This window comes from Trichoderma evansii (assembly GCF_050947405.1).
Source record: "Trichoderma evansii strain SZMC 28006 chromosome Unknown GGI43scaffold_30, whole genome shotgun sequence".
NCBI lineage: Eukaryota > Fungi > Ascomycota > Sordariomycetes > Hypocreales > Hypocreaceae > Trichoderma > Trichoderma evansii.
The window spans coordinates 320,216-337,126 of NW_028145176.1; the positions used below are offsets into that span (position 1 = coordinate 320,216).

General features: G+C 52.1%; 5 protein-coding genes across 5 annotated transcripts; 3 read left to right on the plus strand and 2 right to left on the minus strand.

Annotated features, from left to right (window-relative positions):
• On the minus strand, positions 1 to 3,216 carry GGI43DRAFT_263029 (anaphase promoting complex subunit 2). The gene has a single exon (XM_083201005.1). It carries the CDS (start codon positions 2,919 to 2,921, stop codon positions 177 to 179), a length of 2,745 nt encoding a protein of 914 aa, XP_083055952.1. The 5' UTR covers positions 2,922 to 3,216; the 3' UTR covers positions 1 to 176.
• Positions 3,217 to 5,690: 2,474 nt separating this feature from the next.
• GGI43DRAFT_263588 (uncharacterized protein) lies at positions 5,691 to 7,271 on the plus strand. The gene is made up of 2 exons (XM_083201006.1): positions 5,691 to 7,079; positions 7,200 to 7,271. Exon 1 carries the CDS (start codon positions 6,135 to 6,137, stop codon positions 6,912 to 6,914), a length of 780 nt encoding a protein of 259 aa, XP_083055953.1. The 5' UTR covers positions 5,691 to 6,134; the 3' UTR covers positions 6,915 to 7,079; positions 7,200 to 7,271.
• A 1,819-nt stretch (positions 7,272 to 9,090) lies between these two features.
• Positions 9,091 to 10,641, minus strand: GGI43DRAFT_263603 (uncharacterized protein). The gene is made up of 4 exons (XM_083201007.1): positions 10,223 to 10,641; positions 9,723 to 10,152; positions 9,587 to 9,649; positions 9,091 to 9,522 (listed from the first exon to the last, which is right to left on the minus strand). Exons 1-4 carry the CDS (start codon positions 10,251 to 10,253, stop codon positions 9,177 to 9,179), a joined length of 870 nt encoding a protein of 289 aa, XP_083055954.1. The 5' UTR covers positions 10,254 to 10,641; the 3' UTR covers positions 9,091 to 9,176.
• A 3,871-nt stretch (positions 10,642 to 14,512) lies between these two features.
• GGI43DRAFT_388272 (uncharacterized protein) lies at positions 14,513 to 14,848 on the plus strand (the record flags this gene model as incomplete). Its single annotated transcript, XM_083204044.1, has 2 exons — positions 14,513 to 14,606; positions 14,679 to 14,848. 2 exons carry the CDS (start codon positions 14,513 to 14,515, stop codon positions 14,846 to 14,848), a joined length of 264 nt encoding a protein of 87 aa, XP_083055955.1.
• A 760-nt stretch (positions 14,849 to 15,608) lies between these two features.
• On the plus strand, positions 15,609 to 16,298 carry GGI43DRAFT_263683 (uncharacterized protein). The gene has a single exon (XM_083201008.1). The coding sequence runs from the start codon at positions 15,808 to 15,810 to the stop codon at positions 16,210 to 16,212; it is 405 nt and encodes a 134-aa protein (XP_083055956.1). The 5' UTR covers positions 15,609 to 15,807; the 3' UTR covers positions 16,213 to 16,298.
• The last annotated feature ends 613 nt before the right edge of the window (positions 16,299 to 16,911 follow it).

Genomic DNA, 16,911 nt, shown 5'->3' on the forward strand with positions numbered 1-16,911 from the left:
GTGAATCCGGCTGTTCTAGTGATTCGATTGTCCGAAGTGACTGCAGGTGACAACTCAGCCAGCTGTATCATATAATTGCAAAAGTTTCCAATGCTGAGATATACATAATGTCGCATGTGGCCCGTCGCCCTCTCTCAAAGGCTGCGTAAAAAAAGAAGGAAAAAAAAAAAGATTGCTCAAATTTTCTTTGGCAGTCGATATTTTCCTCCCACAAGCTCCAGCTCCCCCCCTATAATCTTTTCGGCCAGAAATTCTTGTAGTTCTTCGTTACTCCAAGGACATCCGTCGGCAATGAGCATTTTCATCATCATTGCAATCTGTCCAAGGGGCATTGCCGGGCTCGAATTGGTCAACATGCCGACGATGAATTGCCAGTAGACGATCCTCTGCTCTCTCTCCTTTGTATCCATGCCCCTCGTTTTCTTCGGCGATGGTTGATCGTTGTTGTGCATCTCGAGGTCCGGAGCGTCTTCATCCTCCATCAAGTCGTCATCTTTCTGCTCGCTCTCAACAAGCGTCTCCAGTACGGCGTACGTCTTGCTTCCGATATCGCGCAGAACTCGCTGCGCCATCCAGAATTTGAGAGCGCTCTCTAAAAGATCTTCATCAATCATGAGCTTCTCCCACAGTTCATTAAAGGTCCGCTGGGCCGGGCCAGCAGCTCCTGAACCATCGTCGTCATTCTGAAACTCGTAAATTACAGCCGCCTCGTACGTCTTGCAGTCCAACTCGACGAATCTATCATCAAAGTCTAGCCTGACCGTTGCAGACCCCAGGTGGTCAAGCCAGTTGAGCTTCCGCGAAGACTTGAGTTGCTCAAAGCCCTTTTCGTACTTCTTCTGGACTTCCACAACCGGCGCGGGAATGGTAAACGGATCCTTTGGTAAACTGGGCCAAAAGAGACGAGACAGAATCTTTGAATGGTATGAGAGCGGGTTTGCTTCCAGTTCACCATCGTTCTTCAAGTTCCGCCGAAGGACTGTATCGACGCGCTTGGAGTCCACAATGTCACGTATCATCACATCGCAGTTCTGCAGAGCTGCCTCTCCAAACCGTTTCTTTAGCAGGCCGAGGACTTTGATCTCTTGTTGAAAGCCGGCCTGCTTGGAGAGCAGCCGCTCCGCAACGATGGCCTGGAACTCTTTGATGAAGACATCCTGTAAGCCGAGAGCGCTTATCAACGTGCCTATTATGTCCTCGTTCTTGGGCCGCTTGTAGTTGACGCCGGCATCCACGGGGTCAGGGACCCAGGTCATGTCATTCCAGTCAAGATCTTCATCGTCAGCGCGGCCTTGGTGCTGTTGTGAAGTTTCATTGAGAATGATAGCAAGCTCCACCAACTTTCCCTTATTCTCATCAGGATTTGCGGTATTTGGATTAGCCAGCAATCCAGTAACAACAATGCGAATGGCGTCGTCTCTATTCCACAAGCATAGTTTCAGCGCAGGCACAACTCTATCAAGTAGGACTTTGGAGTGATCTAGGGCATGGAATGTCCGGATCATGGAAATGTAGGTTTGCAAAATATCGAGTGTGGAGCGGCCGGGGTGCAACAGTCTTGCCTGGAGAGAGGCCGAAAAGGCATCCGTGAGATGAAGGCGCCGCTGGGGTGTAGTCACGGAGGCTGCCAAGTCATCGAGGCCACCTTTACTATCCGGCCAGTGGAGGACAATGTCAAAGAGCTCATGCATCCGCAACGTGGCAAGCCGTCCGATAGCTACGTCTCTCCACCGCTCTACATCATTCCAGGCCACTTGGCCGCCAAGACGGGCGAGGACTTCCACCGCCAATCGACTGTAGTGATTCTCAACCCATTCTCGCAGATGATTTAGGCAAAGAGGGCCGGATATGGCCCGGGCATTACGTCGGCCATCCGACACCTTCCAAACCTTGCTATAGGAATCCCTGATGAAGTCTTGCATGCAGGCATCCATTATTTCAGCAAAGAGAACTTGAAACTTGTCGCCGCCCAATCCGACGTTTTGCAAGGATTCAAGGAGCGCGAAAAGGTCACTACGTGCCTTTTGAACATTGGCTCCACGGCTCCATCCCGGCCCAAGGCCACTGCCGCGACTTCCAGAGCCAAGAATTATGCGCAAATTGTGATGCAGAACACTGCGGAGGACAGTTATTAGCTCAGAAGTCCATGAGTTGCCAACAATCGCGTGCATGTCTCGTTTGAATTTGGCCACGGCTGCCTCCGAAGCAGCCGTGTCATCGCGGAAACCCCTAATGATGAGCGTCAGGCCATATCGATACTGCCTGTGTGCGGCCTCCAGGGTGCTTATGATGCTGCGGAGAACTTCAGAGTGGCCCCCCTGATGGCTGGAGGTACATGCAGCAAGCAAAGGGAGCACATGATGGAGGAAGTGCTGACGGGCTTGTCGAGAATGCCATAACAAGATATCCTCAACGTGAGTAGCTTGTGGCACAGTAGCAGTAGGATCCAAGACGAGGGATAGGGAATCGTAGAAAGTGACATCGAGATCCTGCGATTCAGGGGCAGGGGCCGCGCCGAAGGAATCCTCGACGGTCACAGAGGTAGGTAGTTGAATACGTGAGGTAACTACATGCCAGGCATGGTCCCACCGTAATTGGTCGCTCACGCCAGGAACATCAGTAGCAGCAGAAGTAGCGGAAGACTGCTGCGTAGAATGGTTGCCACGCGTCCGTCGACCAGCGGCAGCTGCAGAACCATGAGCACCGCCAGAACTGTGGCCGGCGGCGTGCCTTTTTGGACGCGATGATGAAGAAGATGACGAGGCCGATGCTGGCGCCGGACCGTACGAGCTCGGGATTGGCTCACCGGCTACACCGACGGCTGAAGCTAGAGAAGCTGGCTGCGAGGAATCGGGTGGGAAGACGGAGCGAAAGATGTTGTGTTTCCGAGCGCGGACTCTAGCGGCAGTGGTAGTGGCCATGATTGATCGACACCATGAAACCCCAGGCTCGAGAACAGGCACAGGCACAGGCACAGGCACAGGCACAGACAGGCACACAGTTGCTGGCTCTGTTCAACCAATGCGGTGCTTTGCTTCGCGGCCTGGAACTTGCGGGCGGAGTCAGCAGACAAGGCTCAGATTTGCCGCCAAACCCGTGCCAGCCATCACTCGGAAGACTTCCTGGGTAGCAAACAAATAGAGCCAGCAGGCTGTGAAATGGACCGTCTTTGCCCGAGGGAGAAGCTGCTTCTCGGGGTTGTCTTGGCCGTCGTAAATAGGCGAGTGGGGTGGAAGAGGTAGGAAAATATCACAATAAACAAAGCTATATGTGGTGATGCTGCGGGGGGTGGATGCGTGGCCTGTGGTTGGCTGATCGGCGCATGGCCCCATCCCTGTGTACCTTTGTCCATCTAAGGTACGGGACGACGGAGTCCGGGTGACGGAGGTACTACTTACGGAGCAAAGGCCCCAGATACGAGCACCAGGAGCTTGTGCTGTAGCTTGCCCGAAAGGTGGTGACAAGAGGCAGCGAGGCCTCGGCTAAAATCAGGCCATATTTCTTTGAGCTAAGGGGCTCTCCAGGCCCCGGACAGCGGCTCAGTCCCGCTGCAGTAAGCGACATGCAGCGCTTAAGTGCGCTAAGCGACACATCCCTACAGATTGGCGGTGCGTTTTGCATGCCACCCCCCAACAGACAGTCGGGAACTTAGGTCAGCCACCACGATTTAAGTAAGCCGTGGGTGCAGCATTTATTACCCAAGTAGGCAGACGCACTTTGTCGTTGTCTGCCTACTTTGTCCTTGTACGAGTTTTAACTTTTTTCTATTTATCACGTGCCAATGGCATACGGAATACAATGCTGAGGCATGGAGAAGAAGGAACAGGTATCTACGCAACACAGCAGGAAAGGGGGCTGACAATTAGATGGAGATGTGCAAAGGGGAGTGTACAGGTTAAGGTAAAGACATCCCCGCGCTGGGAGTATAGCTCAACAGTTGGGCGAATCGATGAAGAACCCGCCATCTTCATATGGTACGTTAACTTGGGGTTTGTCAAGGATCCTTGTTCCCTCATCAATTTACCAGTTTAACCATCTACTCAGCCTCTGGCCATGAATGATGCTTGTCTGCACCCATGGAAGCGTACGCTTGTAGCCCACGTACTAGTGCGTAGTATCCATTTAAAGAGATCAGATGAGATGGGCCATGGCATAGGCAAACACGGCATTCGCAACAACGATGCTTGTAAGCTGATTAATAGGATGTTGAGATGGCAAGAGAAAGTATAGGGAAAGCGAAGCCCGGCATCCAGGAGCCGACGGACAGATGTTTGACCATAGCCGACTAAATGCCAAGACTTAGCTATCCCCTATTAGTGAGTCATTATTCAGAAAGGGTATAAAATAATAGAGAAAGTAAGAAAAGATAAATGAAGGTAAGAAGCGTATGGCTCACCCCGGCACTGCGGGACAAAAAAAAACAAAGGAGAGGCGCTGACGAGCTTCCTTGCTGCGATCGCTGCTATACTTACAGCGCCTCCAAGTTGCGACAGGCCGTATTATGCATCAACGCGAGATATGCGAGGTAAGCCTGCTGCTTCTCCTCACGCTAGTAGTGTAAGAAACACGGGTTATTCGTAATACAGGCTCGCTCTCGTTCGGAGTGCCGGACCTACCTGTACCTACTCCATCCGCTTTTCGGGACAGTCTCGGGGCACCTTCGGCCGGAGATGTCAGCATTCTCGGGCCCGGGAGTGGCCCATCGTAAGCTTTTTGGTTGTTGGGTGGGTACCGCCGTCCCAAGCCTCGGTGGCTACCTGTTTGTACTTGTACGAGTATAGGTTAGTAATAGTAGTAGGCAGCTATCGCGTGCAGGCAGAAAGGAGGTACGTACCGGATTTCACCCAAAAGTGCCCTCCGAAACCCTTGATGGCTGTTGTGTAGCAGTGGATGCAGGGATAAGACGGGGTGTGTGCTGCCCCGTGCAAGAGCACGCGCGAGTGCGTATTGGTAGTAGGATACGCCTGATGGTGCTACTAGCCGTATTGCTAATGCTAGGTAGTCGTAGCACACTCACGGTTCGCGGCTCGTGGCTCGTGGTTCGCGCTCCAATTTGAAGCCACCGACAAGTGAGTGCCCCAGTCGCGCGACAGGCCAGCGACAGCCGTAGTGCCTGATTGTGCATCCCTGACCTGGTTGTGATGTCGGGGGTCTGGCCCCCATCAAACAGAGTGACCCAAAGGTCCAGTATCCTAGGACAGAGCTTGAGCTCCGGGATGCCAAATAAAATTTAATGTTTCGTTCAGATGCCTGCTATCGGCCTTGAAAGCGGGACCACAAGTGGCGCTTCCATAAGCACTCTCATCTGGCGTTCGCTGCTCGCGTCTTTTTGTCTCCGAGTAGCATAGTGTGCTATGCTTCGAAATTGTACTATTCTTGTATAGTTGCAGTACGTTGGTGTTGTGGCGATCCATAATATGATGCTCTCATGTTTTCAAACTATGTGCGTGCCGCTTGCTTCCTTTGCCCCTTGTCGAGCGCACCCTTGTCAAGGTTAATCAAATGCTTTCTCGGAAAGGACACTTCGGTTGCCTCCCAAGCTTGCTTCTGACCTGTTGCTTAGCGTGAAGCCACACGTTCTGCTCACGACGTCTCACCCCACTCAGAACGTTATGCTCCACTCGTGAGTAGAGTACACGGCCCCCAATATGCTTGGAAAAGACTCATCTAGCCCTACCTGCAAGAGCAATGAGAGGGGCGAGTAATTGCTCTGTCTAATGGCTATTGCTGAGCGGTTAGAGCGCAATCCGTAAACTAAGCCCAGGTAATATGCGGTTAGCTTGGCAAGATGCCTGTTGGTTTTTTTCTGGTTGAAAAGGAAAAGGAGGGGAGGGGGTTTCAGGAGTGCTGAAAGAACAAGAGTGACAGAAAGAGGGTTTGAAAGCAAAAAGAAAAAAAACAAGCTGGCTGAAACTATTCAACTAGCCATGGGTGTGGCAAAGACTGATGGGCAGGATACTACCTAGGCCGCGATCTTTCGTCCCATCATTCGGCACCATTTCTCGCGACGTCTCGCTCTTTTCGTTCTATTGTCTCGGCACATCTGGCGCAGGGTTAGTTAAGGTAAGTAACCAAGCTGCGCAACTTGACTTGAACTGGGCTGCTCCGTACGGAGCAGAAACCAGCGATTTGGAATGCTGGGCATAACTCCGTCAATTGGCCCACTTTCAGGACCGCTTGCTGGGTCCAGTGCAAGCTATCTTGAAAAAACACCATGGTCCCCCAGCACCAGTATACTTAGTGCGGCTCGTAATGTTCGTAGCATCATCTCCAATGCCGTATGTATATACGTGGTCATCCAAGTACGGTATACCGACGGAGTTGGCACTCGTAGGCGATCTACCCTGGCCATTGCTGCTCTCGTGGCGATTCTCCCTTGTCGCAGTGCCATGAAGGAGAAAAATGTCAAGAAGGGGTGTCGAATGGAGCCCTACAGGGCTGGCGGGTGCGGAGTAGCCACGTTCACCCACTTATGCAACCTTCCAGGGGATACAGCGATATCGAGACGTGCCTCTATCCAAGGAGGAGGTATGCAGCTGCAGGGGCGTGGCTCTTCATTAAGAGCACATGCTCTGTGCCCCACCCTAGCAATGTTCGCTAGTCGTTCTTCCGGCCTTCTCGGGCACCTGCCGTTGACACGCCCTCCTTCCTGTCTCTCGTTTTTCCCTTGTGCTTTTCTTAATCTTCAAGGGCCTTTTTTACGTCCTTACAGATTTCCACTGCCACCCCTACCAGCCTTCATCGCTCTGGGTACTGTAGGCGAATTTGCAGTACCATCTATACGTCTCAATCCATGGCCTGGTCCCTATGCTTTTTTTTTTTTCTTCTCTTCTGAGGAAATCATCGGCTTGGACATGGTCATGGGCCCCTGTTCAAAAGCAAATCATGGAACGCACAGACGTTCTCCGTACTAGATAGTATAGGTAGCAATACCCAGAAGAGCATTACAAATGTCCTCAGCAAGCTTTGATGCCTGTATCAACTGCATGGCACGCACCGAAACTACCTTGAATTCCCTTGTTCAACTACTAGGACGTTTCATGTCCCGCCATCGCAGGCAATGTTGACCGTCTCGTGATGTGGGTTGAACAATTCTTCCCCTTTGCCGGGTTGTTTATCTTACCAAGTTAGGGAAACATACTATTAGACTATTAGACAACGGCAACAACGACTGATCCATACTGACTTATCATCTCAAGATAGCGTTCAAGTGCCTGAGCACTCAAGCAACTGCCGGGCGCCACCACTGTGCCTTAGGCTAAGTTGGCAACCTTGGAAGCATATCCGCTAAACTCAAGCACTTGGTAAATCATCTACTACGTAGTATTGGTCTCTCTGTCATCTCCTGACTATGCATATTCACGATGGATGAGCTTTATTTTCTTTATTTAGCAGCGAGGGCCAGGCCAGGGACGCAATTTCACTTACATGACCCAAGACCGCCTATTCACAACGAGGCTATGTCGCGTCTCCAGAGCTAAACCCGAGAGTCTGCCCTGTGGACGCCCTAGCCTGTGGATGGCTGAAGATCATGACTGGCCCTTGACTGGCCCTTGACTGGCCCTTGACTGGCCCTTGACTGGCCCTTGACTGGCCCTATGAATGGACAAATCGTATACCTGTGCCAATCACACAACAGGGCCAGAAGATACCCACACCACCCAAGGCTCGCTCCCGTCCCTCCCCATCTCCATGCCCGTGCTAGGCGGGTACGTGCTTTTAAGCTGCGTGCCGGCGCCAGCCACAAGTATAATGGCATCATCGGGTACCACTGAGGCGCTTTTAGCCTGGGCCAAGGTCTTTTAAGGTACTTGAGCATGGGTCCCGTACCGCCCTTTTGCTATAAGCAGCCTAACCAAACGACGCATCCATGCCACCCAGCATAAAATTCACGGTAGCAAATAATAAAAACATCAAATTACACCACGTGGCTATCTCTTGTTCTGTCAACTGCATCCTTCTCCTTTTTTTCTTCGGAGTCTTTTCTATGTTTCGGAGCGTAGTATTCCTTTTATCCCATACCCGCCCTCCCATCCCCATCCCCCATCCCTGGTAATTCACTAGCAGAGCACATTTTCGCCTCTGAATGGATTCCCAATTTTAGCCAAGACATTCTCGAACCTGTTTCACGCGTAGTTGATGCAAGAGCGGCATGCGCTTACCGTACCCGAGAAAGCCCTACGAATAATGGTACTAGAGTTTTACTAGGCAGGTACAAGGTACAAGAGACTTCTATCCTTAGTCTTAGCGCAGTGTAGCGAGAGCGAGGCTCGGACTTAATAATAGCCAGAAAATAGCGAGTGCAGGGCATATCCAGATTGCATTGGAGATAAGGGATAATGTCCGGATTTTTCTTCTATCTTTTTTTCTTTTCGCTTTCTTATATATGAGCAGGGGCTAGGGTCCATTAGGTGGGCACTTTGGTTATTATAGGCTGTATACTTCGCGCAAACACTTGCTTCCAAACCAAGTTGCAACGTTGTTCTTAGAGTCTAGTTTCATTATACTGGCATCTGGACACTAGTGCATAGATCAGAGAACAGCCGAAATCATACATTACACACAGGTACAAGAAGTGCTCTTAGCTCAGCAATGCCATCGTATCATCGTATTCGCCACCCTATAGGAGGCATAAATCGGCGGAGCGATTGGGTAAAAATAGTTATCAAGATACAAAAGAAATAAACAAACGAAAATAGCATCCGCATAAAAAGCCAAGTTCCTTCGCAACGGTGCGGACAGATCCATCCCGTCTATATCCCTCTAGTTTGCGTGCTCTAAAAATGATCCCGTTTCTCAGACACCCTGGGTATCATTGTCCCAAGGTCTCGCTGTTTGCCCGACACTTTGACCCGTAATTCATAATCCATCCATGTTAACACCTTACGATATACCCGACAGTTGGTAGGGGGAATAAACAATATTATACAAAGCCGCAATCCGAAAGTTAAAAGAATTAGAAAAATAAAAAGCATAAATGGGCAGTCGCAGTCTCGAGGCCCCATCACCAACGATATGTCCGCGAATCATCGCCGTGACACCAGAAACCCCCACTCATCTAGGATGAGATGGCAGCTTCTCAATACGGGAAGCGACACCAAGTCGCTTCCCTCCTCGTAGGTTATAGCGAATGAAATCCCGGATTCGATGCGAAGCTTTATTGAAATAAAAGTTCTCTAAGTGTTCCGTCGCTGCTTGCACTTGTCGTGCAGAAGATGGCCGTTTCGCGCCGTAGTTCTTGTGAATTCAGCGCCGCAGTTGGGGCAAGTGGCCTTGGCTGCCTGGCCAGACTTTTCTCGCTGGTGTCGGAGAAGGTTGCTAAAGGTCGAAAACTGCCTGCCGTTGCAGCCATGCTCCCAGCAGCGGGGCTTTGGGCGGTTCTGCACCACGCGGACGTGGCCGGAGCTGTCTTGGCTGGTAGAACTGCCGTTGCTGCCAGCGCTGCTTCCTCCCTGTATGGCGGGCATACGGTATATCATGCCGCTGTCGTGACCCGCAGGCTGAATGGATGAGTGGGAGAGGCTGTCATGCATATGTTAGAAAACTAACTTACATAAGGTTAACTGGTATCAATGATGGGGCATACCTGTATGGGCTTGATGAAGGGTAGTTGGCTGGGTATTCCATGGACATGGGGTAGTTTGATTGCCTGTTTAGCGTCAAACGTCAGCAACCATGATAAAGAGAACTAGTGCATGTTTTTTTGTCAGACTGCTACTTACAGTGGCTGTTGGTATGAAGGAGCATATGCCGGCTCTTGCAAGTGCGGGCTGAAAGGAGGGAGATACGATGGCTCGTGAATTGAGGGAGCTGTCTCGCTCAGCAGGGAGATGGGCTGAGGAGCCGTTGTATAAACAGGAAGAGGCATGGGACTGGTGACATCCGACATTGTCATTGGTGGCGAGCCCATGTATGAGCTGCTGCTGCTGCTGCCGGCCCTGATTCGAGTCGTAATCCTCTCTCCCCTACGAGCTCTGTCTCGCTGCTTTTTCAGTTCTCGTTGCTCAGGGGTGAGGATGCTCCTGGATGGGCTAGGAGGAAGCATCTTTGGTAGACTCTGAGGAGAGACGCTGGATTCAGATACAGGCGGGAGAATCGGCGAGAATTCTTGTGTCATCATAGCGGGTACAGAGTTGCTAGATTCGAACATTCCTACAAGAGGGAGACGGGGTTAGTGAGTGCGTCCCCGACTGTCTTAGTCCAACACTTATAGCTATCTTACCTTGCCAAGAAAATGGGGTCCTAGATCCCATACTGAAGCTCGGATCAAACTGAATGGCAACGGCACTGAGAAACTTGATCAGTTTCAGTCCCAATAAATAAGAGATATAATGAATATTCTACCTCATGCTTGCAGATAAGATAATAGTCCAAGTCTGAGGCTAAGAGAGCTATGGAGGAATCTTCTTGCCCAAGTAAACAAGAAGAAGGTTGGAAGGTGGGTAGGAGAGAAAAAAGAGGACGAGCTGAGAATTGGCCCAGTTTTATAAAGCCAGGACTCAAGTGAGACAGAGTAAGGCTGAAGACGCTTTGGGTGTGTTCACATAAGCAGCAGGCTGCGGTGGCGTAGGCTGGACACGCAGAATGAGGGTGGGAAGCACGAGAGAATATGATGACTCCCACTTAGAATTGGAGAAGGCTCCGAAGGCAGGCGTTTTACTCAGTTGCTGACCTTGCCGATTGTGAGTACGTCGGTCAAGTGGGAGAAGAGGAGAGGGGGAGGCGCCTTATAAGCGATGGAGAATTGTTTTGGAGGGGGGTTTTCATACAGTAGAAGAGGTGGTATCGACAGGCAAGTGATAAGACGCGAATAGCCGAAGCAGAGACGGTCTTGGAAGCTGAGATGCTCGAGAAAAGGACGAAGAATAGGGAGAAGGGCCTTCCTTATAGCTCTGCGTCTCTCGTCGTGCTGGTACGAGAGAGTTTAAGGATGGCTCGAATAAGAAGTCTATCTTTGGAAGAAACGATCTGAGGCTCGGGCGATGGTTATTCTAGCAAGGTCCAGACGACGGCTTATATGAACGAAGCGCCATAGTGGCAGCACGAAAGGGTGGAGATGATGGTCGGTCCTCAGTTGGCCCTTGTGCATGACGAAGGGGCCCTGGCACCCATCCAGACGGACAAGATTCAAGGTACGTCTTCATGGCTGAGCGAACTAGTTCCAAGGCGTGCTGCTGCCGGGATGTCAACAGAACGCAAGGTACGACTTTGCGTGTAGGGACGGTGATGGGGAGGGAGTGCAGAGGGAGGAGTGAGGCCAGAAAGAGTGGCATGGGACATGGGATGGGCGTGGGCGCAGGCCATGGGCGTCCCGGTCTGCAGTTCCTCGCCTGAGGCCGTATGCAAAGTAGCGAGGCGGTACTTGGTCGTACATGCTAGTATGCACCAAGCGCGGCGGGCCAGGGAGCTACCGGGCCAGGCCAAGGCGCGATATGCGGCTATGCAGACATCTGGGCTGGCATATCGCATACCATTGCCTGGTTTGGAGGGACACTCGCTAGGTAGATTGCAGATGAGCTCTGGGGGCGTCTGCGTGGGCGGGGAGTGGGGATATAGGCGCCGAGCCTTGGGGCCCCTCTGTAGACGGCTAGACGGCGTGGGGTCCAGCTCATCTGCATTGTGGATGTTGGTTTGGTGATGAAGAAAATTGGGTGGTGGGCGCGCTGACGGCTTGGCGGCGCCGTTGTGGCATCTTTAGTGCTAGGCTTTCAAGGCCTGCCCTACAAGATGCCTGCGCGGTGCCTGATTGGAACGGCTTCTTGGTGCCTGTGCGAGGCCTGGGATAGGCGCGTCGCACAGCGCTACATAGACTTTGCTTTCGGACTTGGGCGTCGTGGGTTAGGACCGGATCGAGTTTGGCGACAGGGCCAGTTACCTTCGGGAGCCTCTAGCTTGGGGCGTCGGTATCTGGGCTGTCCGCTGTTCCGCGATCCCAGCAGCGTGCTGCTCGCATCGACAGGGGTCCAAAGTCAAGTCGACGGGCTGTGACTCAAAGGCGCGGAGTTTGAGCTGGAGTCGCAGTTGGAGCTGCAGTTGGAGGCTGGAGTTGGGGGAGGACATGGGCAGGCAAGCCCTACCAGTGCTTGTTCGGAGGGCCTGCAGCCTGTCTGTCACTCACCCAAAGGCACGGGGTTGAAGTCCGCTCAGCGCAATCCAAAAGCACATCCTGGTCGCCGTCTGTTTGTTGCATGAGCGATAGGCCAGCCCAAGTTGGGCGGGCCCGAATGCACGTATGGAGCCCGAGCGAGCAGCAGCGCATCGACACTGGCACAAGTACGATGCCATCCCATCCAGACGGTGGTGCTCGCCGACGGGGCCATGGCCATGGCAATAGCCGCTGCACTACTTCGTACACTAGTTGGCATGTGCGCTCTATGTCAATGCAGATACTATTCTACTGCTTCTACATGTACATGCAGCGCTTCGTACATGCAAGCAGTTCGCGCAAGGCTCGATGGAGGCACAGCATACGAGGGGAATGCGTTGCAGAGGCGATTCAGCTGCAACTTGGTCCTACTTGGCACACGTATCCACGCGGGTATTTCCGCCATAAGAAAACAAGATGTCGGAGATATTATCCAGCGGGGGGCAGAATGCAGGTTCTGATAGCACACACGCCTTTGGTCGACTTGCGGATCTATCCTATCCATCGCGACCATCTATGATGCGCCACTTCTAATAACAACATGACTGTGCAAAGTCACTGGCGAACCCATGGATACCAAGGCTCAGGGATGGAGCATTTACGGAGTATATCTCACCCCGAGTCAGGATCGGCAGATCACTTGGATCAATTGGGGGGCACTCCAACTGGCATTAGACCATATCTATGCTCCGTATAGGCCTACTTCGTATGTAAGCCGGACGAAAATTGCATACCTACCTGGCACGACTACCTCGTACGGTCCCACCTTTTGACACTGCATTGGCAACTCTTGAGCTGTTGGTCTGTCTCTCTTCACGTAAATGGTGCTGTGCGTCGGGTCGGCGATGGGAATTAAGAAGAGCGAACTGAGTTGTTGACACATTGCGAACTCTACCGTCTTCACTGGGAAATTGGGGAGATTTGGGGATAGTATTTCAAAGCCTGGAATCTGGTGATGCGACTCTATGTTGGCTCATCTATGCTTCACGATAGGTGGGACTGGGCTTCCAGCGCCACTCGCCGCGGGAGGGGCCCGGTAGGCCTATACAGATTGGAAGGGTCAGACGGGCAGACGAGACGCAGGGGCAGGGATTCAAGTTCCATATAGTACAGCACCACTCATAGAGCAGCGTTGGCTGAGTACAGTACCGTACGGTATGGAGAGCCCATGTGCTCATGAGTGGTTGCTCGTACTTCGTATATCCATCCAACTGCGAGGCTAAGGGGGTGGGGGAAAGAGAGCTAGGGCGCTAGCCGAGCTCGCGATAGTACCAGAGCATGCGCAGTATAACTAACTCCGTGCAGGCATAGCAGGTACCTGAGGTAGCTCGACTACTGACGCGGTGTAGTTGGTGTGGGTACCTGTACCATCCGCGTGAGGATCGCAAGGCATGTCTCACTTGACGCTGCGCCCACTTCCAAGCTCTTGGTGTTACGGAAGCGATGGGCTTCGGGACGCACCGCTTCTAGAAACAGCCACTATCCATAGGCCGAATCCTGCCAAAATAGAAGAGACAAAAAATAGGCAAGACACCTGGGCACTTTTGACGGTCCAAGCGTCAACAAAGAGACAAGACGCAGAGAAGAGGAGAGACAAGCTGCAGTAGAGGCGCTGCATTAGGTACTGCTCCATGGAGCCCTTGACTGCGCTACAAAGTAATACAATTGTGGCGTCGTTTGATGGCTGGGCATGTCGGCTTTGCGCCGAGGGAATACAACCCTGCTTTGGCTCAATGAACTGCCCTCTCGCTCTCGGTCAGTATACTTTGAGGTAAGCAAGTGCAAACTCCCCTATGGCGGCAGCATCTACTCCGTATTACCTACAGTATAGGCCTACCTACTACCTGGGTATGCTTGATAGCAAAGGTAATTCGCACCTCGTAAACCAGCCAATAAAAAGGGTTGGTCAACAGGCGCTTCAGCTCGCCAGCAGACGACACCTGGTAATTCGCCTTTCATAACATCGTCGTATCCAAGCCAATAGCGAGTCCCGGCTCGCAAGCGCACAACACGCCAACAGACGCGATGCAGCCGGGTCAACCACCCCTTGGTATCGGACACTTATCTTGATGAGCCCAAGAAACGGGACGACTACCGGAACATGTGGGCTCGGACACTGCCCAAAGGGGGCGGCAGCTCTAAGGGCCCGAGATACGTATTCCTTCCGCTTTGGGCAGTATCAAGCGCGAGGCCAGAGTTACAGAGTTACATCAGTACTTGCCCCAATGGTCGATCCGTCCTTGCCTGCATCTTGGCTAGGCGAGACGCACTGTCACTGTCGCTGTCACCCAGAACACCACAGGCCAATCTCCCGCTGTTTATTTTTACTTTGGCTTTCTTCTCTGCCTTTTTGATCTGATTGCCCCCATGGCGGTTCTCGCTCCTCGCCTTTCGCTCGCCGCGGCACCTGTCATTGGTCGAGGTTACGATCCATCTGCTCGAAACAGACCAGCGCCACCTTGTCGGGACCCCCTCTGCGAACTCTGCCCTTCTAAAAATTCCCCAACTTGTACTATTCTAACCCCATCTGCAGACCCATCGGCGAACGCAGCCGCCGATTCGAGGCACAAGGCCACTTCAAGTGAATTCAGCTCTGCCTGTGGGTGCAGGTCCAGTGCCAATCACACGCCGCGATCGAGAAGGATTCTGGCAGTCGCACCACACTGCACGGCCACCGTCAGCCCTGCGTCGGGGCAAGCCTAGAGTCGGCGTCTATTCAACCCAATCGAGGCGATACACAGCTCGCCAGCGTGCTCCCCGCCTTAGATTGGGCCCGAGCAGACGACAAAAGATCGTTGGTACTGTAGGCGGCGCCAGCCATAGCCCTCTGATCAACGGCTCCAAGCGGATGACTGGCTTTTGCGCGTGGCCCCCAATCGGAAGATGACATCGTCACATCGGATGGCCCCCTTTTTTCACAATCCACAGACAAGTTTCCCCCTTCTGACCTCTTAGAAGCCCGAGCTGGGGACTTCAGCGCCAGTCCCGTTTCTTCTCGCCGCCCCTCCTAATGATTGATGCTTGTCGCATGCTAGCATCTACTTACTATACTGCTAGTGGTGCTGGTGCTGGTACTACAACTACTATTACTAGTGATGTTATCAACCCATCCTGGTTATCCTTGGGCTTTCATTCGCCTGCTCGTACGGGCGGCTTCGAGCAGTTCGAGCTCCAGAGGGCAGACTAGGTGCCGACGCTAGATGACGACAAGAGTAAGCAAGATCGAGATGGATTCGTCAATTCTCAAAGTCCATTGCTTGGTGGCTAAAGAGCTTGGCCCATTAACAGGGCTTAGTCTAAGGTATGCATTAGAGCCAAATGTGATGTCCATCGGCACAAAAAAAACGCCTTGTAAAGAACAGCTTGGCCAGTGCGGAAGACAGCACGTCGTCATGCCAATACGCATGCTTGATGCTATGTACCCAAGGCGTTATGCAGATAGTCTTTTGGTTTAGCCAACACGCTCCGACGAAACTCAATGTGGCAAATAAACCACTGTAGTCTATTCTTTTACATGATGCAGCGTCATATCCAGGCTTGGCCGAGCCAGTCCCCCATCACCGTTGAAATTCCCAGGCCAACATCAAATACTACTACGGCCCACTTAACACCGAGAGGCCAGCCTACTCCTCTTGTCGACATTGAACCATCAATCGAGTTGCATGTGCTGCTGGGTGATTATTTCGTCCATCCTGGCTCATGACAGAGTCAATGTTGACTTCGATTATCACCGTGCAAGGCGACACAAACATTGTCGGCCCGTGGTTACGCTCATCCTGACTCATGACAGAGTCAATTCTGACTTCGAATATTACCTTACAGGGTGTAGGATTCATGCATCTTACGAGCACTCTTGTCAAAACCACATAAACAGTAGACTTTCAAAGCCAACAACTAAGTGGCCAATCAACAGGCTCCAATGCCCACTCTTTACCAGCACAGCCAAGCCCATTATAGTTGACTGGGGCTTTTGTCCTTGCTTTCCACGCTTGAGACAATTTAACAAGCACAACAACATTCTTTTTGACTGCGCTTGGGGGGCTAGCAACTCAGATCCACAAGCATAAACAACAGCCCATTATACCAGGCTCAGCCTCCATCACTCATCGCGGAGAGGTCCGGCTGGCGTCACTTGGCTTCTTTCTAGTACAATTCCGGACTCGTTTGCGCGACTGCTAGCAGGCCCGCTTTGCTATGGGGTATGCTGTTGGTGGTAGTACTCAGCAGTTACGGTGTCCATGGCTCTGTCGCCTCAAGACGCTGATCAAGCGTCGAGCCATACGAATATTTTGGGGTTACATTCGTCTCGAACATCTTTTATTTTTTACTCCTTCCCCTCCTTCCCTGTCATCTTGGCTTCCGCTTGGCCTCTGCGCAACGGCTTATTCCATGCACGCTCGAATAGGAATCGCTGGCACTGTGTTTCATTCTGACAAGTATGGTGTGGGGTTCATCGAAAACCACGTTTTTCGGTCCCGAGGATTAGGTTATGCGCGCCCGCTGCTCTCCGATACGAGCACGGTTATGAAGTCTCAAAGCCGGGCCTTGTTTTTTATCATCATTGCTTATCTTGAGCCAGGTCTACCAGTGAGCATGAACTTTTCATCTATCCACGGCAACGACTGCTACATGATGATACTCATTCAAGTACATTGATAAGGGACACAGTTTACATGCTGGCTCCAGTTTTAATGTCCCCGGGCAGCAGGCTAGACGCTCTTGCGACATTTTCTCGGCCAATGACCGCAGCATCAGGACTAGAGCCA